Source organism: Manduca sexta, chromosome 23 (assembly GCF_014839805.1).
Source record: "Manduca sexta isolate Smith_Timp_Sample1 chromosome 23, JHU_Msex_v1.0, whole genome shotgun sequence".
NCBI lineage: Eukaryota > Metazoa > Arthropoda > Insecta > Lepidoptera > Sphingidae > Manduca > Manduca sexta.
Window position 1 is genome coordinate 5263203 of NC_051137.1, and position 22969 is coordinate 5286171.

At 33.6% G+C, this 22969-nt stretch overlaps 4 protein-coding genes, 1 non-coding gene and 1 pseudogene across 5 annotated transcripts in view; 4 read left to right on the forward strand and 2 right to left on the reverse strand.

Moving 5' to 3' along the window:
* Positions 1-256: 256 nt before the first annotated feature.
* Positions 257-2680, forward strand: LOC115448287 (probable alpha-aspartyl dipeptidase). Its single transcript, XM_030175676.2, is given in 5 exon segments — positions 257-340; positions 600-760; positions 831-919; positions 922-1393; positions 2479-2680. Coding segments are annotated over 4 exon segments (720 nt in total). The 5' UTR covers positions 257-340; positions 600-659; the 3' UTR covers positions 2537-2680.
* Positions 2662-8182, reverse strand: LOC115448286 (zinc finger CCCH domain-containing protein 13). The gene is given in 12 exon segments (XM_030175675.2): positions 2662-3036; positions 3120-3469; positions 3974-4091; positions 4276-4371; positions 4743-4957; positions 5115-5199; positions 5513-5676; positions 5754-6309; positions 6312-6610; positions 6613-7013; positions 7516-7962; positions 7964-8182. Coding segments are annotated over 12 exon segments (2934 nt in total). The 5' UTR covers positions 8074-8182; the 3' UTR covers positions 2662-2943.
* A 1858-nt stretch (positions 8183-10040) lies between these two features.
* On the forward strand, positions 10041-13060 carry LOC119188535 (pre-mRNA-splicing factor syf1 homolog). The gene is given in 3 exon segments (XM_037441863.1): positions 10041-10306; positions 10540-12538; positions 12541-13060. Coding segments are annotated over 3 exon segments (2520 nt in total). The 5' UTR covers positions 10041-10267; the 3' UTR covers positions 13023-13060.
* Positions 13048-16004, reverse strand: LOC119190294 (annotated as a pseudogene).
* A 2041-nt stretch (positions 16005-18045) lies between these two features.
* Positions 18046-22969, forward strand: part of LOC115448253 (mitoguardin) — a 56350-nt gene continuing 51426 nt past the window's right edge. Inside the window, exons 1-3 of the mRNA XM_030175625.2 lie at positions 18046-18435; positions 18770-18926; positions 19533-19670. Coding sequence (XP_030031485.1) covers positions 18337-18435; positions 18770-18926; positions 19533-19670 — 394 coding nt within the window. The 5' untranslated portion in view covers positions 18046-18336. The remainder of the gene's footprint in view (positions 18436-18769; positions 18927-19532; positions 19671-22969) is intronic.
* Positions 22478-22549, forward strand: Trnap-ugg. Its single transcript has one exon. It is a non-coding gene; the product is annotated as a tRNA-Pro (tRNA).

A 22969-nucleotide genomic window follows, 5' to 3' on the forward strand; every position in this document is an offset into this window, starting at 1 on the left:
CGCCTACGCCCTTACATTACAGTCTACAATATCTACATCCACAAACGTCAACGAGATCTATGAAGAGGCGTGGCCGTAACATAACGTAACATTTTCGTCAGATTTGAAAATCCCGCTGAGTAGCAATATTTAACTTTTAGTTAGTATTAAAAGCAAATGCTTGGAGAAATTAGAATTCTGTGAATGATCATCCTAATAAGACTACGCACCTAAGCCTATGAAATTGACAACGCTTAAAGGACCAATGTCCAGAGTCGTAAGATAATTTTAAAAAAATAATTGACTATTCTGACTTCAGATTAATCAGATTTCCATATTATGCAGTAGAAAACAAAAAATGGTAAATAAACTTTGGTCCGCAATCCTGATACTTTTTTTACATTATAATAAAGAAAAGTGCCTACTAAAAAAATAATCAATTAAAATTTTTAAATACTCTATTTTTTTAATTAGGCACACCAGTGAATTGGTGTAACTAAGCAATAAACATGATAAGTACTCACTAAAATTTATTACTATAAGCTTAGAAGACATATTATCAGCCACTTTATCGGTAGGTATTTATATCAAGATTGCACAAACCGCATTTTTTTATCCAGTAGGTAACTATTCCCATATAAACAAGTATCTATCAGTTGTAAAAGAAATTGTGCATCACCATGTCGACGTGTCGTCAAGCCTTGCTTCTATCTTCGTCCAATTGTCACGGATACACTTTACTTGAATTTGCTAAACAGGAGATATGTAATTTTCTGAAAAAGTAAGTACCTACTCTTTATATAGTAAGTAATTTATTCTTAACCACTTGTACACTTTATTTATTTTTTCAGAAACAATGTGTCTGAACTCATTTTTGTACCATATGCCCAAAATGATTTTAATGGCTATACAGCAAAAATAAAAGAAGTAATAGACCCTTGGGGTTTACGGTAACTGGCCTGCATACATATCCTGATGCTGCAAATGCTGTTAACTCTGCCAAAGCAATTTTCGTGGGAGGAGGAAACACTTTTTTGCTTTTGAGTAGACTGTACGAAAAGGGGCTGGTAAGCATTATTAGAAAAAAAGTTGATGAGGGAAGCTTGGCATACATAGGAAGCAGTGCAGGCACAAATGTTGCTACAAAGAGTATTCATACAACAAATGACATGCCAATTATTTATCCACCAACATTTGATGCCATTGGCATTGTTCCATTCAATATAAACCCACACTATATAGATAAAGTTGAAAATGAAAAGCACAAAGGTGAGACAAGAGACCAAAGAATAAATGAATACATGGAAATGGAACATGCTGCTCCTGTTCTGGGACTACGAGAAGGAGCTATGTTACAAGTGGATGGAGCAAGTTTAATGTTGAAGGGTGTTGCTGGAGCAGTTTTATTTAAAAAGTAAGACAAATATAGCCATAAATATGTGATTATGTGATGGGCAAGGGGTATTAAAACATGTTTATACTACTATGAAAGTGCAATCCCCTAGCATACATACCAGAACTTGAAAAAAATTACTGAAATTAACCCACTTATTAAAACTAAACATTTTTGGACCACACCATAAACTCACAATGTTCCAGAATTAAAGTAAATGCAAAAACAGCATGGAATTACAAATAATTTCATCTGTTAATCCATTTAGGTTAAAAGCTAGGCCAGTCAGCATTCCTTTGAGACACTTATTTATGGACAAAGCTGCCTCAATCCAAGGCCCACACTCATTATATATAAGTTTTAAGACACTTAGCACTGCCTTAATCGCTCACAACCATAAAGTAAGAGTACCATTTTATTAAACTATTGTAAATTTTGAGTATAAATGAAATGCATGGATAAGTTGCCTCAAACTTGCCCCACATGACAATCTAAAATCTAATAGGAGTTAAGAAAATTCGACTGCTTATTATAAGTAGCAATTAATAACCATAGAGGTGTCTCAAACCCATGTCTGTGTAAACTGATCAATGTCTTAAACTTACCTCTTATAAATTATGGGATTCCGCGAAAGTGTGCAAAAAGTTAGGATGGTACAGATAGTGATTTGACGCAGACACAAATATCGACTCGCCCCTACGCAAAACCGCGCAGAAAAAATTTTGTTTCATATCAAGGCACATCTCACCTAAGGAACCCGACACCACCCCTAATAGGACAAATACGGCCACTGCAGTGTTTCGGTTAGTTTGAATAATTAAAATTATTTTTTTGAAAAAGAATAATTAAAATTATTTTTTTTCCCCATGACAACAAAAAAATGTTAATTTACTGACTGGCCTCCATTAAATGCGCATACAGCGTCAAAATTGCTAAATTTGAACATAAGTATGGTTCGTAGATGCAGAAATAGACTTTGTACCAACATTAATAACCTACCTTATTAGCACTTAAAATTCACTATGGCACAGGTGTATGACATTCTCGAGTCCATGATTTATCAAAATTTACACAAAAACAGCTTGAAAATTTTACTTTTGTTTCAGGGGAGGATGCAAAGAACAGTTTCAAGCTGAAACAGATGTGTCATTTTTACTGAACTAAAAATTAAGATATAAGGAAACCAAATATTATTGTAAAAAAATCGTTTTATTAAAGAGAAAAAAAAACTATGTATACATTTTGGAAAACAATTAAAACTTATAAATGATGAATAACAAAACTTCAAATAAAGTCTGTGTTTATAATTCTCAAGTCTCAATCTAATCAACCAACTCATACTCCATGTATGATTTCCAGACAGCAACACTTCAACATAAATGTTTCATGAATACAGCAAACCACAGCACAAGGTGTTCACTTTTATTCTTACAATGCGATAATATTCTGCAACATTTCACAGTAAAATTGAGTTTCAAACTAGCAACACTTTGTAACCAACACTGCATTAAAATTCCTATTATTATATTACACTTCAATAATTTTGTAATAGTTCTTTGAAATTGCATAATTTAAAGATCGCGTCTAGCACTCAGGCCCCGAGTAATTTCACAACCAGACCCAAATAGGACAGCTCTTTGACGTTTCCGTTTTTGCATGGCAACCTAAAAAGAAAAAATATATTATTCATGTACTAATAGATTATGGCCAGATAGCTAAAAGTCAATAATGCTTTTAAAATATGTACCTGGATAGAAGCAACTGGATGCAATATGTCCACATCTTGTGACACATTAATTTTAGCCTTAATAGTTTCGTCCTCATGGCTACCATTTTGGTCAGCTGTATTATTTTGTTCAGCATCATCAGAGTTTTTTTCCTGGGATTTAGTTTCCTCATAAAGAGATTCTGCATTTTTATGCATAATACTTTCAACTATATCTTTGCCAGCCATATGTATAGAGAGACCGAGGCGTGCCAGAACTCTTTCAGGTCTCCAGCGATCTCGAGCGCCACCAGACGATGTTGTTTGCTCTCGACGACGGACATCGGCTACCAAACTAGCCCAATCAACTCCCAAAGCATCACCCAATCCAGCTAAAAAGTGATAATACAAAACGACTTAATCTAAAATAGTTTAATGCATTTCTAGACAGAAAAAAATAATCTTAAGGGGTATCTTTTTTTTAACAATTGCTTCATTATTACCATCTTTTTAAACGTCTTCACGTTCAACTTAACCATCAAGTTAGCCCTCAAGTTTAGATCTATACATTTTTAAAAATTGTGCATACTGCATTTACATTTACTACTCGTAGGTCTCTGTTGTGTACCAGTTAGTACATTGTAGCCAGTGTAACTACTGGATGTAATAAGACTTAACATCTCATGTCTCAGGATGGATGAATACCAAACAAAACTTTGTAATTCAAGGTGTTGAATGGTGTTTTTGCTGTTTATGGACGATCCTATCGCTTACCATCAAGCTAACGGCGAGGTCATCTCGTCAATCAAAACAATAAAAAAATATAATAAGGTCCCCTGTAACTTCACAACAAAGCGGCATTGATTTATGATATTATTATTGTTAGAAAAAAATACCTCTTGTGCGTTCTTCTTCAAGCTCACCATCAGATATTTCTTCAAAATCTAAATTAGTAACATCTTCGTCATCTTTAACATCTTGCGACTCCTTTTCCTCGCCTGCACCACTAGTATCCTTAAGAATGGTATAAATAAAATTTGAATTAAAATTGACACCATTTCTAGATTAACCAATTGATAAATTAGTATATGCCTATTAATTAGTAGACTAATCGGTAATATCTCTTTAATTTAAATATCTATAAAATATATTATTAAAATTTAACTTGTGATAGATTAAAAATATTATTCATCAATACCTGGGTGGATTCCTTCTCAGACCCATCTGGCTTGGATGCACCTTCATCAGCAGGTAATGCACTCTGACTGTCATCATCCGCATTCTGGTCAGCCATCTGAAACATCACCATCATCTATGGTTACGCCCTATTTTTACTACAAATAAAATATTTATTTAATTGTATAATAAATAAAAAAATGGTAATATTAGCAGTGTAGGCTAATGCTAGGCTAGTGCCTACACTGCGAAAAAGTGCGCGTGGAATTTATCGCAAATTAAGACAACTTAAAGAAATACGCGTACTGCAAAACATAGCTCGCGATACGAGGCGGTTGCAATACGAAGACTGCATGGGCGACGTTTTCTTCTAAAGTTCATAAAAATAAATCACATACACTAATCACAAATTTGCTTAATGCTGTTGTGAAAATTTACGAATTAACTTATTCATAACATTACATAACAACACGGATTTGCAGTACTCACGTCTTCTCTGTTAAGGATATCATCGGGATCGTCACTTATTTCACTGAGATCATCAGGTATAGGTTTATCGTCAATATCAATATCTTGACGACTTGGTATGGAAGCTGCCTGCACTGGAGGCGGTGTTTCCTTGGCACTAGGTTCTAATTCGTTTCTGCCGCGCCTTTTGCCGTCACCTCTGCTCATGTCCATTCTCACACCTCTGCCATAGTCATCTGTTGACATGTATTAGAATATACTCATTAAATACATACAATATATACTGTGTCTACAACTTAAAATTATAAATTCTTACATTGATATATTTTGTTAGTTTTAATTGCCTGTTTTTAATTTTTAAATGAGAGAAATATTTGCGTTTTTTTCACTCACCATGCATTCGACCACGATGTGGGTTGCCATGCCCTCTGTGATGCCAAGCATCTATTTCGGGATCTTTATCACCCCATTCATTCATCTAAAAATATTAACAATATTAATGCTGTTGGAGCTATAACATGTTTAACATATCATTTTAAAACAAACATACCAAGGTGAGGATAAGGACAGCCCAGGAATATGTGGGAGAGGATTAGGCAAGGAGTTCTATAGTTTCTTATATTGTAATCAACTGGCTGGTTCACATAAAAAGATTTGTAGTACAAACTCATCTAGCAACATAAATCAGAAGTAAAAGTTAAAATATATCACGATATTGCTAATTATAATAATAAATATATTTATGATAAATCTAAATATGATTACAAGTTTTCCAAAATAATAAACGTCACCTGTGACTCATGCATAGACCAATGTCGTTCTCGACCCCATTCGCCAGCAGATCTATATTCTTCATTCTCCCATTCCTTACGATGCATGTATGCTCGTTCACGGTCTATCGATCCTGAGCGGCCCTCCCAAGAGTGATCTCTGTGTGGACGACGATCATCATAGCCTTTAAAATAAATAGATTACATTATAAAAAATATATAATTATTGCCAAATAAAGAAATTTATTAAAAGTTACATTACCCATATCTACACCTCGATGATCACCCACATGTTCACCATACATCCTGTCATCATCATCAGGGTAACCTCTTGATGGCCCTGGCATGTCATAACCTGCCTCATAATGTCTTTCTCTTCCCTGTACTCCATAGCCTGGTGATCTCTCATCATCCCGTGGTACCCCATCATACCGATCATCTACTCTGTCATAATGATCAATACTGTGGTCATTATCATACTGACGATCCATTCCCATTTCATAGTCTCCTTGCTCTCTATCAATGCTCTCCATTCTATCTCTTTTACTAGATCGGTCTCTTTCAATACGATCTTGTTTACGAGTACCTCTTTCAGAATGTGTATCTTGCCTGTCTTTAGAAGTAGATGAATTCTTATCTGTTTCTAGTGCCCTATTTGATATTGCTGCTAGGGCTGCAAGTCTTTCTTCTGGCCTAGGAAGAAGACGCTCCATAGGTTTGTTTGGTTTCTCTAAGCCTTTATCGGAACCACTTCTACCACCCAGGCCACGATCTCGACCCCTTCTCTTACTATCATCTCGTTTAATATCTTTTCTGTCCCCGACCCCTATCTTTTTCTTTCATGTCTATCCTTGTCGTCATGCTTATCTTTTCTTCTTTCTATAGACCTATCTTTATGATCACGACCTCTATCCCTATCTCGGCTAGTAGATCTTTTACGATGCCTGTCTGAGCTGCCATCTCGTCTTGCTTGCTTTTTTGGAGATACTGGTCTACTTCTTTCTGAACTTTCTTTTTTCCTTGGATCTTTAATATGTTGCCGAGGGGATCTAGATCTACCTTTCCGTGGTGTTCGGCTTCTGGCTCGGTTTCTTTCTTTTTCTCTGTCCTTTTCTTTTCTTTATCTCGCTCTTTATCTTTATTACGGTCCCTGTCTTTGTCCCTTTCTCTAACTGAATGAGGTGAAGCACTTCGATTTCTTTCTCTTCTTTGTGGGGATTTACTGTGCTTCGATGTAGTTTTTGCCAAACTCTTTGATGTTATAGGTGGTGTACCACCAGATTTTTTACCTGGAGAAAGTGATTTCTTTCCAATGGGTGTTTTAGAAACTGATTTCTTTTTGGCACTATCATGTTTCTTAATGAGTCTATCATCTTTCTTTACATTACCTTTCCTTGCTTCACTTTTTTCTCTTTTCAATGCATCACTTTTTGTAAATTTCTTTTTAGAAGGCACTTCACCATCGGATGAAGAACTCGAATTTCTTTTCAGTTTACCTTTCTTACCTTTCCGTCTAGCTTCCCTAGAATATTAAGTATTTTACAACTGTTAAATTAAGCAATAATTTATTTTATAGATCTAGAGTATGTATACATAATAAATTAAATTCATAGTTCAGAATTGACCCAGGCTACAATGTGGCAAAAAAAAGTTAATCTAATCCTAAAAATTTATAAACTCTTTTAACATATGTTCTCTTGCAACCACCCACTTAACAAATTTCTGTCAATTATATGTCATTGCAAGTTGCTATTGATTTCCAGGCATTTTTTATCTGTAGCTTATACAATGTAGAAAATTACAATAAAGAATAGAATGGTGGCAAGGTATAGCTTCCTTTTTCAAAACATTCTTGTCAAATATGGTTATATCACCTTTATTATGGTGATATAGAAAGTAATTTTATTGAGTTAAAAGAGTGATTTAAATTTTAGAAGAATGATCACAATAGTTAACTAGCAAGATATTGCACATATTATATTAAAATCATTACATAAAATGGATCAACCAATGTGTGAACTGACCTTCCAGAAGACGAAGAAGAAGAGCTACCATCCGAAGACGACGATGAAACACTTGATGAGCTGGAACTTCTCGATGACGACGTACTGGACACAGCTTTCTTTTTATCTTTGCGTATGTCTTTACTTGAATCCATTTTCATCTGCAGCTCTAATTCCCGTTGTAGTTGTTGTCTGCGTTTTTCGAGTACGTCCGTGTCTGCATACTCTAAGTCATTTTGATCCCAGTTGTCAATCTCACCGTCGGGACTGCGACCCGACCGCACGACTACAGTCGAGTGTAATCTGTTCTTGCCATCGTCTTTGATTATGCGTTTTTGCTCGCTTTCTTTGTTAGTTGCGCGTTGCTTTGACGGGCTGATCAATGTATGGGTAGCGGCAAACTTGCAGCTTTTGCCATAAGCACAACTGCCGTGTTGAGCCCACTGTCTACAATGTTCAGTTGTTTTTAACACTAGAAGATTTCTTAGTGCCGAGGCGGTCAAATACACTAGGTCTGTTGGCTAAATCTTTTGATTTCGGTAGCTCGACAGTGATTTTTCTTTTACCTTGCTTTGACATTATAAATGAAAAACATTTGTTTTACATTCAAGTGAAAACAATTAAAAAATCACATTCCCACCGGCGCTATTCATATCGCCATTTTTGTTTATCTTTTTCAAAAGTAAAAGGCAAAGTCTACCATAAACTAGGATTCACAATTCGTTCAAAAACGTTCTTTTTTCTTCTGTGCATATTATGTACAGAAGCCAAAGTAAATTAACCTACAAGGCCAAAATAAACTAAGTATGATTTTTTTAGTTTTTATTCTGACGCTTTATCCAAAAGTAAGTCATTTTTTATTTATTTTATGACTGTAGTCCATTCACAGTTAGTATAATCTAGCAGTAAAGTTGGCTAACCAGAGATCAAAGTTGTCAGGTAAAGTTACAGTTACAGTTAGTTAGGCACACATACGTGAGCCCAGTAGAGTTATATTTTGTACCAATATTACGCAGAAAAAATGACACGCAAGGCTGCCAACTTACTATAAATCTGCTCGTTTCTAGGGACGTTCCTAATTTAATCGACATTATCGATAATTTTATATCGACAGCTTTATATCGATAAAAATTGCTGACCATAAATCTTACACTGGTATAAATTATGATTGAATTTAGAATATTAAAAATAAAACGTCCACAATTTTTAATAATTCCCTTTATTTAATTAGAAAGTACACAATATTATCACGTGAATTTCTTATGTATAAATTGTATAATGTTTAGGTCTCCTACTTAGATATTCATAACACTCCAGTTTTCCGTTATTTATTTCCAATTTTATATGGAAATTGTCAAATTCGATACCTTACAGATATGATCTTTTTCCGTCTAATCAACAATTACTATGATACAATTATTGCAAGGGCAAATTCATAGATTTCGCACGTGCCTTTTGATTAGGTTACTAAGCATAGAATTGAAACTCCATAATCTAGAGTATTCTCTTCAACGACTACCTGAGTTTGTAAATTTGAATTAAATATACATCACTTTTATGTAATGTTTTAAATCATAATATAAATTTTCTGTTACCGGTGTGGATCAAGTGGATACTTAGCCATAAATATGTTTGACTTTGGGTTCTTTTGTATGCCACAAACCTCACATTTTTATACACATTAATTCTTTTCCCCATTCTCGCACACAAAATAAATAAACTACACAAATGCAAACAGAATTAGAGTCAATATCTCGGAATAATAAGAATCACTATCTCGTAACACACACTGCACAAATTCCTTCAAGAAGAAATATACACGAAACGGAAAAGCTGGCTTAACTCAACATATTCGACATAAAACTTAACTTATTATTGAACATAATCGCAATTATACAATTTTTTTGCAAATAAACTTCAACAATGACAAATCTACCGTCAATAATGGCGGCAAATTATCAACTATCATGGTAGCCAACATGCTTTAATTTTTTGGATTATTATGTTGGTACAAGATGTTACGATGAGACGTCCTTTTGTCAACCAAAACTAAACTCTATGTAACGGCATTAAGATATATAATCATTCATCATTACACAAAATGTTCTAAGTGTCCACCCCCTGGTCACAAGAATATAGCATACTAGTGTTGCAGAACCATCGTTAGTTTGATTATCGATGGTTGACTACGAAAACTATTCAGGAAATCGATTGTACTATTAATTGTATCGCCTATGTCAATACTGCCGATAGTATCGATAGCCCTCCATGTGCAATATTATTCATAACAGCGATTATGATATCGATATTATCGTTAATACGTACAATAGTATCGATGGTATCGATAGTATTGCAAAAACTATTACCACAACCTATGATCGATGAAGATTTTAACACCAAAGGGGGAAATTTGGGGAAACACACTGTATCACTTATACTCTTGTAATGTGAAAATAGTTGATTATCGTGTACTTATATTTCTTTTGGGGTGAATTTTCTCAAAATCCCTATATTTATCAAGTTTCTTAGATATTAGACTTTGATTTGACAGTTGACACATGCCAGTTCCGAAATTCGTGAAAGTTGGTGTCCATGTCCATAACTACTCTTGTTGTGTGTTGTGGTTTTATCCTACAAAGTAAAAATAGATGTATTTTTTTAGTTAATATTCTTACTTTTAGACATAACAAAACACCAAAGTCCAAGCACAAGGTTCTTGGATATTTTTAATCATTTTAGTGTACATACATTGCAGTTGACTGTATTCGCTAAAATGCCTTTACTAGACGGCAAAGAAATTGATATATTTTTCGTAAGTAATAAATTGATAAACTATATCATTATATGAAATATTTAATGTAAGCTCGGATATATTTGCTCAGATACATATATATTTAATATCCTTGTCAATAATTATGTTTATCTAACCTAATTTATTAACATTTGTGGCTTTGAAAAACATATTTTAAGATTTTTAAATACATTAAACATAAGATATTCTTGTTTATTCAATACATATTAATAATTAATTGTATTTTATTTCAGAGTGAAGAAGATCTTCCCTATGAAGAGGAAATATTACGGAATCCTTTCTCTGTCAAACATTGGCTCAGATACATAGAGCACAAAAAAGCAGCACCAAAACATGAAATTAATATGGTATATGAAAGAGCTCTTAAAGAACTGCCAGGTTCATTTAAATTGTGGTACAATTATTTAAAATTGAGGAGGAGTCAAATTCGTGGACGCTGTATAACTGATTCCTGTTATGAAGATGTTAACAATTGCTTTGAGCGCTCTCTAGTCTTTATGCACAAAATGCCCAGGATATGGATGGATTACTGTACCTTTTTAACAGATCAATGTAAAATAACAGCTACAAGGAAAGCATTTGACTGTGCTTTGAGAGCATTGCCAATAACACAACATCACAGAATATGGCCACTCTATTTGAGTTTCCTAAAGAAACATAATATCCCTGAAACAGCAGTTAGAGTTTTTCGTAGATATCTTAAGTTATGCCCAGAAGACACTGAAGAATATATTGACTACTTAATATCCATTGGCAAGCTTGATGAAGCTGCTCTTAAATTAGCACAGATAGTCAATAATGAAAACTTCCAATCTAAACATGGAAAATCTAATCATCAGCTTTGGAATGAGCTTTGTGAACTTATATCTAAAAATCCTGATCAAATACATTCTCTTAATGTAGATGCTATTATCAGAGGTGGACTTAGAAGGTACACCGATCAATTGGGACACCTATGGAACTCTTTGGCAGATTATTATGTAAGAAGTGGTCTTTTTGAAAGAGCCAGAGACATTTATGAAGAAGCTATTCAAACAGTAACAACTGTTAGAGATTTTACCCAAGTGTTTGATGCATATGCACAGTTTGAAGAACTTAGTCTTAGTAAAAAAATGGAAGAAATTGCAAAAAAACCTAATCCAACTGAAGATGATGATATTGACTTGGAATTACGCCTAGCCAGATTTGAATATCTTATGGAGAGGAGGTTGCTATTACTTAATTCAGTTCTGCTCAGACAGAATCCGCATAATGTTGCAGAATGGCATAAAAGAGTAAAGTTATATGAAGGTAAACCACATGAAATTATTGATACTTATACAGAAGCTGTACAAACTGTAGACCCAAAATTGGCTGTGGGTAAATTGTACACATTGTGGGTTGGATTTGCAAAATTCTATGAAAATAATGAACAGATTGAAGATGCAAGATTAATTTTTGAAAAGGCAACACAGGTAAACTATGCAAAAGTTGATGATTTAGCATCAGTATGGTGCGAATGGGCTGAAATGGAAATTAGACATGAAAATTATGAACAGGCACTTAAACTTATGACTCGAGCAACTGTACTTCCTAGTAGAAAGGTTGCTTATCATGATGATTCTGAAACAGTACAAATGAGATTATACAAATCATTAAAAGTATGGTCCATGTATGCAGATTTGGAAGAAAGTTTTGGTACTTACAAATCTTGCAAAGCTGTTTATGATCACATAATTGACTTAAAAATTGCCACACCACAAATAATTATAAACTATGGTCTATTTTTGGAAGAACACAACTACTTTGAAGAAGCTTTCAGAGCTTATGAAAAAGGTATAGCATTGTTTAAATGGCCTAATGTGTATGATATTTGGAATACATATTTAACAAAATTTTTAAAGAGATATGGTGGCACAAAGCTTGAGAGAGCTAGAGACTTGTTTGAACAATGTCTTGAAAAATGTCCTCCTGAATTTGCAAAATCGATATTTTTGCTCTATGCAAAATTAGAAGAGGAGCATGGGTTAGCTAGACATGCCATGTCAGTATATGAGCGTACCACCACTGCAGTCCTTCCAGAACAAATGTTCGAAATGTTCAACATCTACATTAAAAAGGCTGCAGAAATCTATGGAGTACCTAAAACTCGTCAAATCTATGAAAAAGCAATTGAAACTCTTCCTGATGACAAAGCAAGAGAAATGTGTATACGCTTCTCAGAAATGGAAACACGTTTAGGTGAAATAGACCGGCCAGAGCAATATATGGCCACTGTAGTCAAATGTGTGATCCAAGGATTACAGCAGAGTTTTGGAATACCTGGAAAGAATTTGAAGTTAGACATGGGAATGAAGATACAATGAGAGAAATGCTTAGAATTAAAAGAAGTGTGCAAGCCACATATAATACTCAGGTTAATATGATGTCTGCACAAATGTTAAGTTCAGCTGCACAAGCAGCTGGTACTATTTCAGATCTTGCTCCAGGCATGAAAGATGGAATGAGAATGTTGGAAGCGAAGGCTGCAGAAATGGCTGTTCAAAGCAAAGGAAATATTATGTTTGTTAGAGGGGAAACACAGGGTCTCAAAGAAAGCTCAGACAAAGTGGTCAATCCTGATGAAATTGACATTGATGAGGAATCAGGCAACAGTGAAGATGAGGGAGAAGATGAACCTGTGCAAAAAAAAGATATTCCAGCTGCAGTGTTCGGAGGGCTGATGAAAGAAGATTAATAATGTATTTGAAGAAAATTACATGTTTCAGTAATAAATCAACCTTTTAATTCAAAGCTTAGATATATTATACACAAGCTATTAATATTTACAACAGAAATCACAGAACACTTTTTGTTTCATTATTACTAATATTATGTTTCAAATAAATACAAGCAAGTATAACATAGATTACATAACAGATACTTCGTTAGTGCATTTACAATAAAGAAAACAAACATTTGTTACTTGCATAATTTCATTGCAAACAAATATGTGGCTCTGATGTGAGAAAATCATGTAAAGTATTTTAAAATCAGAATAACAAATAAAATGTATAAACTTTATATTATATCTCTGGGAGGCGTAATGAAATGTAACGAATTGGAGTACATATTTTGGTGTTCAGAGTAATTAAAAATACTAACATCATTGTGGACACCTCCAAACATAATCAATTCTCCATTCCCTTTCACTAATGAGTACATAACTAATTCTTCCGGAGCTCCAGTCATTTCTCCCAAGCGGGGGCATAACCAAGACACATAGTTCAGGGAATTCCCATTTACTACAGTAGAAATATCCAAAACATGCATACTCAATGTATTCCTTTTAATCTTCTTCACTGCTGGCTGCCTTTGTTGAGGGTTATCTGGTGGCGGAAGTTGTTCTCTTCTATTCTCTAAGTGGGCAATTTGCCTCTGATTAATGAGATCATTTTCAGGTGGGGAATTGTGAATAGATGAATCGCAAGCAAACGCCGCCATTCTGTATTTATTAGCTTCTTGCAATTGTCGTACTATTTTCATTCCCTTGTTCTGAAAATTAAATACAAATATAAATCACATTATCCCCTTTCTTTTCTCACTTTTCTTTGTGGTACATAATACACATAGTTATAGTATGTCTACAGAATTAAAAAAATAGACAACCTATCTTTTCATTGTGTTTTAACCATTAGGTATGGTTTGTTCATAGTGTATGTTGGCCTATTCAGTACCTTTTGTACAATTACTTTTTTTAATAAATCAAATAAGGTAATATGGTATTAAAGTGACAATTTGAGCATTAAAACAAGCAATAAAACAACTATATTTAATAAGTTACAACAAAACTCCTGATAATACTATTTGCTATAACATGCATTACACTTACACCCATGCAATGTTGAATGGTTTTGGTTAGACTTATATGTTATAATTTTGGAAACTTATTTGAAAATTCATAATTTGTTCATATTCCTGGCATTATTTTTTTTATTGTTACATTAATGGTGCAAACTACAATTCACAAAGTATGAAAAGTAAAATAAAGAGTCAATACATACTTTATTTTTGTTTCTCTTCAAGGCCAGATCTTTAGTAGCAAACTCTAAATTATTGCCTGTATTGCGTGATTCACTACTTGGTCCAGCTTGGTGATTTTTATTATCTGAATTATTTTCTTTACAAGCTACTGAATTGTGAGATCTGTCTTCATTACTAGGTCCAGCTACTGGTTCTTGATTTGGAGTGTTTTGGCCCTGTCTAGGAGGATGAGAACGCCTTGGTAAAACACCTCGTCTGCCATTGATATTTTGGTCTCTATCTAGGGTCTCTGCAGACTTTGCTCTACTCTAACTGACACAGGTGGGCCTTCAGCCCTATTCATAGCAGACAAACGGACTGCTGATGTAACCAAAGGTTTAGCCCCATTCCACGCATTTCTGCTTCTGCTTAGGCTGACAACTTTATCTCCCACTCTACATGCTGGATTGCACCAAATATTAGCTGAAGCCCATTCTTTATTTTTTCACAGCTAATTCTTTCCATGTCCATGTTGGACCTTTCATTGTAAGTATCCAACAATCACTATACACAAAACGATTATGCAGAGTTTGCACTCCTCCCAAAAGCATTAGTCTTTCAGAGTCCAATTGAATAAGGGATTGAGCATATCTAGGGGAAGGCCTTGGTTTAGTTGTTGCTTGCTTTCTCCAGTTAAGTGTGGGTATATCTAGCACCCACACATCATTTGAGCATTGTATCTGATTGTTCTGAACAGCTGACATCACAAGCCCACCAAACACAACCATTTCATCATCCTTTACACATGCAGAATGTCCAGCCATAGGTGGGGACAGTTAGTTGCATTTATTAATACCCATTTATTTGTATTAACACAGTAAAAATGTATTTCATTGAACATTGTCATGTTTTGATAATATTGGGAGAGTGAGGGATATGTCCAACCTCCAAACACTATGAGGCAGTCTTTATAATGTACCATTGATGTGTAAGCTTTGGGAACTGGATATGTACCTGTGGCTAGTGGTCTCACCCATTGCCTTAGGGATAGATCAAATCTCCAAAGATCATTGAATGAAGTGGAATTGGTGGTACAGCCCCCAAAAATATACATATTATTTTCAAGAACACAAGCTGCATGCGAAAATCGTTTTGTTATGGTTGGTACCATATCTGTTGGGCCTACATTTTTCCAAATGATATTAAATTCTCCCACAGCCTTTAAGAGTTTTACAGACGTGTTGTGTAAAACGTCTGAAAAAATATTAAAATGTAATACATATTATATTATTAATATACTTATGTGGTACTCTTTGTAACATATTTTATAGAAAGAAATAATATATCATAATATAATGACTTATGTATAATCTACTTACTTTGAGCACAAATATACCATCTTTTGCAAACGATCATACAATTTTGCAGGTCCTTGTATGGGGGTAAAAGCCTAAAATGAATTCCAACACTTCATCAGGAAGATCTTCAATTGTGCTCCGCAACGTCTGATCTCGTAGAGATTTATGGATTACGTCCATATTTCTGATGGCCTGTTATTTAATAACTGCTGTGTTTTCATATCATATTATCATTAATGTAATTCATCCGCAAACCATCTGTAATCCAAGATCGAAAACATTGAAAGCCATTTATTGCACGGAGTGACTGAAATGAATAGTGATTGTGACAATGACAGATTTGACAATGACAGTTTTATGGTAACTGTCTAGAGCTCAGAACAATGACAAGCACTAGAGACTAGAACAAGAAGCACTATTTTGGAGACCTCACACCACACTTAAACATCCTAAGACAATTATAATAATATATATGGAAAGTAAATACCTACCGATGCAGACATAAAATTTTTAAATATTATTCTCTTTCTAGCTAAGCGTTCTAAAAATGACTGCTTCAATTCACTTAGAAAGAAGTTTGTCTAGATAGGTATTCTGTGTGCGCACTCCATTCTTTTTTCTAACTTCGTGGTCCGAAGTCTATAGAGTATACGGCGAGCCTTATACATCTGGAAATTCTATTTCTGTATTTAGAATCCACAAAACACTCCGGACGCCATACAAATTGTCATTGCCTGACACAGGCAAAATTTTTCCATAAGTGACTAATTTCTAATTTCACAAAACGATATGTTTATGAAAGACGACGCGATGGTGAGAATTCTGAATTCAGATTTTCAAAGTATTTTTTTTAAAACATGACAATTTTCAATAAAAATCTTTTTTAATGTGTTACATACAAATATATCATACTTCTCATTTTACTTATATAAATGCGAATGGTCGTGAAAATGTTTGGATTTTTTATTGTTTGTATGAAGTACCTAATCACAATAATCATTAAACGAATTTGAATTGAAATTTGCCACAGGGACAAACAATGTCCTTGCTTTAACATATTCCGATAATAATTTACACTCCAATTACTGGTTATTTTTTTAGTAGGAAAGGATTCTTAGGCGGGCAAATCCATAAGCAACGCTTAGTAAGTTTTAATAAGTGCAACAAACAGTTCGCCACTAATTACTGCACAAACGGCACCTGTGAAAGTATTGAAATGGTTATGTTTGATGGGCTCTGGCTAGCGGCTGTTCAGAACAATCGGATACAATGTTTTTATAAATTATGTATGGGTGTCTAATATTCTCACATCTAACTAGAAAAAGCAAACAACAACTAAAACAAGACTTTCCCTTATGTGTTTGTTTTTGTTTTTTAAACAGTGATTGCTGGATACTTACAATCAAAAGTCAAACATGGACATAAAAAGAAATAAATGCAAAAAAATAAGAATGGATTGCAGCTTATATTAAGTGCAATCAAAAAAGAGTGGAAGATAAAGTTGCCAACCTGAGCACTAGCAGAAATGCAAGGAATAGGCCGAAAACTTTAAACAAATTAACAATTATAGAGACATAACTTTTCAATCGAAAATAAATGTGGAAGCAAGATGATACTAGAAACATAAATAAATACAATAAAATTTCACGTAATCGAAATATGAACGCCGTAAATTTAATTCTAAGCGGCGATAGCCTAGTTGGGTGTGGAACGGACTGCCAAGACGAATGTCCGCAGGTTCAAATCCCAAGGGCACACACCTCTTGCCTTTTTTAAAAAAATATGTGTGTATTCTTTGTGAATTTATCGTTCGCTATAACGGTGAATGAAAACATCGTGAGGAAACCTGCACATCTGAGAAGTTCTCTATAGGAATTTCGAAGGTGTGTGAATTCTACCAATCCGCACTAGGCCAGCGTGGTGGACTAAGGCCTAATCCCTCTCAGTAGTAGAGGAGGCTCGTGCTCGGCAGTGGGCAAGTATATAATACAGGGCTGATATTATTATTAAATTTAATAAAATATACGTTTACATGTGATAAATCCTATAAAAGTGAAATATACGTCTACTTATTGGCGTAAAATAAAATTAATAAAACGGAATGGATTACGCATATAAAAACGCTGTTCAATGTTATTCATGAATAAATTTTATCTGAGAAATTCACTTATTCACTCACAGAAAAATTCAGCATATGTATGAAGTAATGCCACATATATTGGGATCCGGAGCATTTCCATTTCGTAATTCGGAATGCATTTCCGGATGTATACGCCCGGCCAAAAGGTCGACCGCACTCTGTTATCTGTACTCTGTAGTCTATGACAGAGGCTGTATGGCTGAGAGCCTTTGCCTTCTCCTTAGGAGTAAATCAAACCAAAAAAAAAAAGTCTACGACAGAGGAGCCAAGGAATTAGGACTTGAGCGCGAATATTCAAGTTTTACTGTACTTAGTGGAAATTATATTCTTATTAGATACCAACATCGACAATGAATAAACTATGTTTTGTTGCTTAACATATTATTGTTTTCTGTGAGCAAGATTATCTAAAGCAATGTTAATTATATACTTAAAGTTTCAGTGTTTTTATTTGCCCAAGTTTTGACAGATAACCTAGAAAGACCCAGTATCAAAGTAAAAACATTGAGTAATAAAAACATTGGGTGTTTATTTATTATTAACTGTGAGATATGCAGCTACTTATTCAGGCCAGCCCTTTAATAGATAAGCTGAAACACTGGCATCGAGCTATATCTTTCAATGAAATTAAATTAACGACATCACAAAAGGTTACATTTTATATATTTTTTCAAGATATTGGTATAATATCACGTACAGTGATAAATTTATGTATTTTATTAATGTGATTTATTAACTTCTATTTTACCCATTCATAATACCGTAATTTTCTTTTATAAATATGTTGTATCTTAAGTATTCTATGGAATTGTGATAAAGGTTTATTTATAATTTCCATTCACTACTTACAACAAATTTGACCTTATGGTACGTGAATAATATAATACACAAAAGCCCAAATTAGTAGATTATATATTAGTATATTATGGTAAGCTAATTTCAGTGTATGAAAATATTAAATTATAATTTGTTATTTTTTTATAGGTTGTGTTATGGAGTATAGGTGTTGTTGGAACAAGTGCGGTAGTGGTGGGTGTGCTTTCGAGGTATCTCGCGAGGAAACGGGCAAAACCTATCATTAACCCAAGAATCCAAAGGGCAATAAACAAAAGAATATCCCGAATGCGGAGTCCCAATGGTGGTGAGATACTTCATTCATCAGAGTTCATTTCATTGGCTCTGGTAGTAAATTGTTCATATTGAATATTTTATTTATTGTAATGTTTATATTTATTAAAAGTGATTGACTTAACTCTAGATGTATTCCTTATAAGTGTGCCTTTGGATAATTCACAGATAAGATTTTTTTTTTATATAACATACTATGAGACAAATCCTGTGTGATAATGAATATTGCAATAAAATATTTATAGATCTGTTGACCTTGCATACTATATTTATTACTAAACTGTAACATTTAGTATAAGATTGTTTAAGTAACCCTCATGTTACAATGTAAAGATTCTCTATCATTTAAAATAATCAATTGAAATATGGACCTATAAAAATTTCTCATTATGTTACATAAGTATTTTCCATGCTGTCCCCTTATGACCATAAAGGCTGCAAAGTTTTCACAACATTGGGAGAAAAGTAATAATTTAAAATACCTTTATAGAATCTGAAAAATTGATTTAATTCAATGTCTAACATTCACATAAACATAAGACATCATTATTTTCCAAGCCTCAAGGGGTATTTTAGAACTAGACTAGATTTGATTACTGTTTATTTATTACATTTTCAGGAATGGGCTCGGTGGCCAGCAGTGGTGGACGTAGCAGTCCACTGGGATTCAGTGAGCGACTCTCACTTGCATCTGGTTCTATTGGATCGGGTGCAGGAGATGCAGCTCCTTTGTCACCACAACAACTCGGAGTTATGGGTAAGTGGATATTTAAATGAAAATATATTGTCGTAATTTCATTTTAAGTTCATATGGTAGGTACAGGATCATGTGGAATGTTTAACTTCTTTTAAAAAGGAAAGAAAAAATCTGTCTTACTTTTTAGTTAGATTAAATATACGTTATAAATTATTCTTGTACTAGTTCAAAAAGATATATATTTATACTTTTACAAAAATACAAATAAATATTATATCTACTGCACTCACTACCAAAAAAAATGTTTAATAATGTGCCTTATTTGACTAGATTGAAAATAGCGCCATCTATCGTTGAGTAGCAAAAGGTGTGAAAATCCTTTTTATTAGAATATTGTAAGGAAAATAAATGTGTTTATCACTAAAGCGGCCCAATGTTTAACTGTCGAACAGTACACTGTTCGACAGTTAAATATTGGGCCGCGTAGTACTACAGTACTCTGCATAAATTTATTGCGAAAAGATAAGATACATTTCAATTATTAAAACCAAAATTGCACGACACGAAGTATCGATAATAAGTGACAGTAACACTTAGTAATATGGTAATTAACACTAAACAATAGTTGGCGAACTTAGATATTTTAACTTAGATAAATGTTTTTGTTTTACGGTAAAAAATTAGAGTAGAATTTAATAAAGGCTAAAAGTTTAAATTATGGGGGTTCTAATAATTTTTTTAAAGCGCCATCTATTATCCAATAGCCGAACCAAAAGATCAAGTCTTTATGTAAATTTATAATAGTACAACCATATTCAACTATGTGGCGCTGTATTTTATTTTATTTTCATGAATTAACCATTTTAAGGTATCGGAAAATATATTGTAAATATTTTTGCTACCATGTAATATTATTTATGAATGATTTGTAAACCCGCCTTCATTTGTCACTGTTAATCTATCTGTAATGCTGAGTTATTATTTAGCGTAAATGAAGGGTTTTAAAAATTATAAAAAGGCTTGTCATGATCTGAGAACATAACATATTATATAAGAAAAAAATTAATCACACAATGCTTAATAATAAGAAAATTACCCTACTTCGGCAGTCGGTTAAAATACAGATTCGTTGCATTAGTTTCAACAATCCATCCCAAGTCTGAAGTCGCAACAAGACATATATGAGCACTGTTATTACATCTCTATTTTTATTTGACGCGTCAAACGCGAAATTGATATATTGCCCCTGTTGATTCAGGAGTCACCTTGCACCCACAGCGTGCATTAGCGCAAAAAAGTGACGCAATGCCAATTGTCAATCGAGTGGTCAAAACGTTTCTTGTTAACTAGGCTCGGTAAAGTGGAATGAATTCTTTGCGAAATTAGAAGAATTACACAGATGATCAAAATATGCCAAGACGTTCGTGCTGTGACTGTATCGTGTTCGCGATAATTGTTATTTATCGATATTCTTATTTGTTTTTGCTTATTGTCTTTTACTGGTCACGATCTTTATCTAGTCAATTATTTATTTGGAATTTGAATGCCGTGAGTAATATAATGAATTTCATTGACGACACACGTATAGTAATGTTCTAAACTCTAATAGTATGAAAAAATGTTAGGAATCCATGCCTTATCTAGACTTATATCCAACGTGATGGAAATAAATGCTGTAACTCTCGAAATAATTTGGTTATAAACGATTATCTCATAAGTTATTTATTTTTGCAAATCTTTATTTAACGATCTTCATCTTTTTACGAGGATATCGCTTTATATGTCTGCTTTCATTAGTGTGAACACTTAATTTAATACTTAAAAATATTTTTTTAATAACACTCTAGTCGACAATAAACTATTTAGTTTATCTACATTATGTGACACCAAAAGTATGAGGTCCGCTTCGCACATACACCGACAAAACATAGTGTACATCTTCTCTAACTCCACAGTCGGAGCAGTTTCGTGAGTGACTCCCGCACAAGATGTTTAAACATATTTGTCGGAATGTGCCCAAAGCAAATTCTCATCGCAGCCATTTAGTAATTTCATAAATTCGTAGAATTACTTTTTTACTACATCCAATAGCCTTGGTGGTCTTGTCCTTGATGGAAGTGTATCGCGACTCGGAAATTATAAAATTTATAGTACTTATATTTTGTTAATTTTATCGATGCTGAAACTACAACACGTTTTACTCTTTTTCCTTATTTCTGGTGTATGTATCATGAGAGATCATCATGCCTTTGCATTTAACTACAAAACCGTCCCCTGATATTGATACCAATGTTAATTTAGATAAGTAATAAATAAAAATATGTGAAATCAAAAATGTATATAAACTTATACATGAAATATGTTAGGACAGTGCAAAGCACATCGAGGTATCGTCAGTTTTGACCTTATAAGGGTATTACCATAATACCAACAGTACAACTTTGTTTTTTTATTTAGGTTTTCTAGTAAGAAAGTGGCATCACCTTTCTATTAAGCTGGTCATTTATGCTGAGTATAGATGTTGAACGCGCCCGGAACATCTAAATACCAAATTATATAGCCGGATGAAATGTATTTGCTCCGTTGATTATCATATTGACTCACATAATATTACGAAGACAAGTATTATCATGGTGAAGTCAAATAAGTACCTATTAAGATAATTCAGTTTGGTACAAATTTCAAAAATACTGTGCAATGTTTCCCTTATTATTTTATGATCCAATAAAATGACAGTGTAATGAATATTCGTCTACATTTTATAAAGTGGCATATTTTACTTTGCCACGGTCGTTAGTGTTGTATGACGTGTAACATAGTGTTTATCTGAAGGTCAGTCGATAGCAATATTCGACAAGTACCATCACGGCTCGTTGGTCTAGGGGTATGATTCTCGCTTTGGGTGCGAGAGGTCCCGGGTTCAAATCCCGGACGAGCCCGCTTTTTTTCCTCAAATTTATTTTATTTGTTAGTAATAATAAAGACTGTTGCTATATTATAAGTGAATATAAATGATGACGGATGGACCATGATAAAATATGCCAGGTTCTTGTACGTTCCTAAAAAGTATTTTTAGTGTAAACAAGTAAGTGTATGATAAATACAAAAGTATCGTTTTATAAAAAAATCGGACTTAAGTAATTGTATTATATGTATTAAGATAGTTTAATACTTAACTATAATAATATGGTCTAATCTACTGTCGTAAAGTAGCAGAGTCAATAATCTTATTTACAAAAATCTTTATTTGAATAGTTATCACTTAAGATAAATGAGACGCATGTCTGATAGTTTATGATTATTATTTTTTCTTTTGTATCTTTCTAATAAGCTACGAATCATACCCCTTACGACAAGTT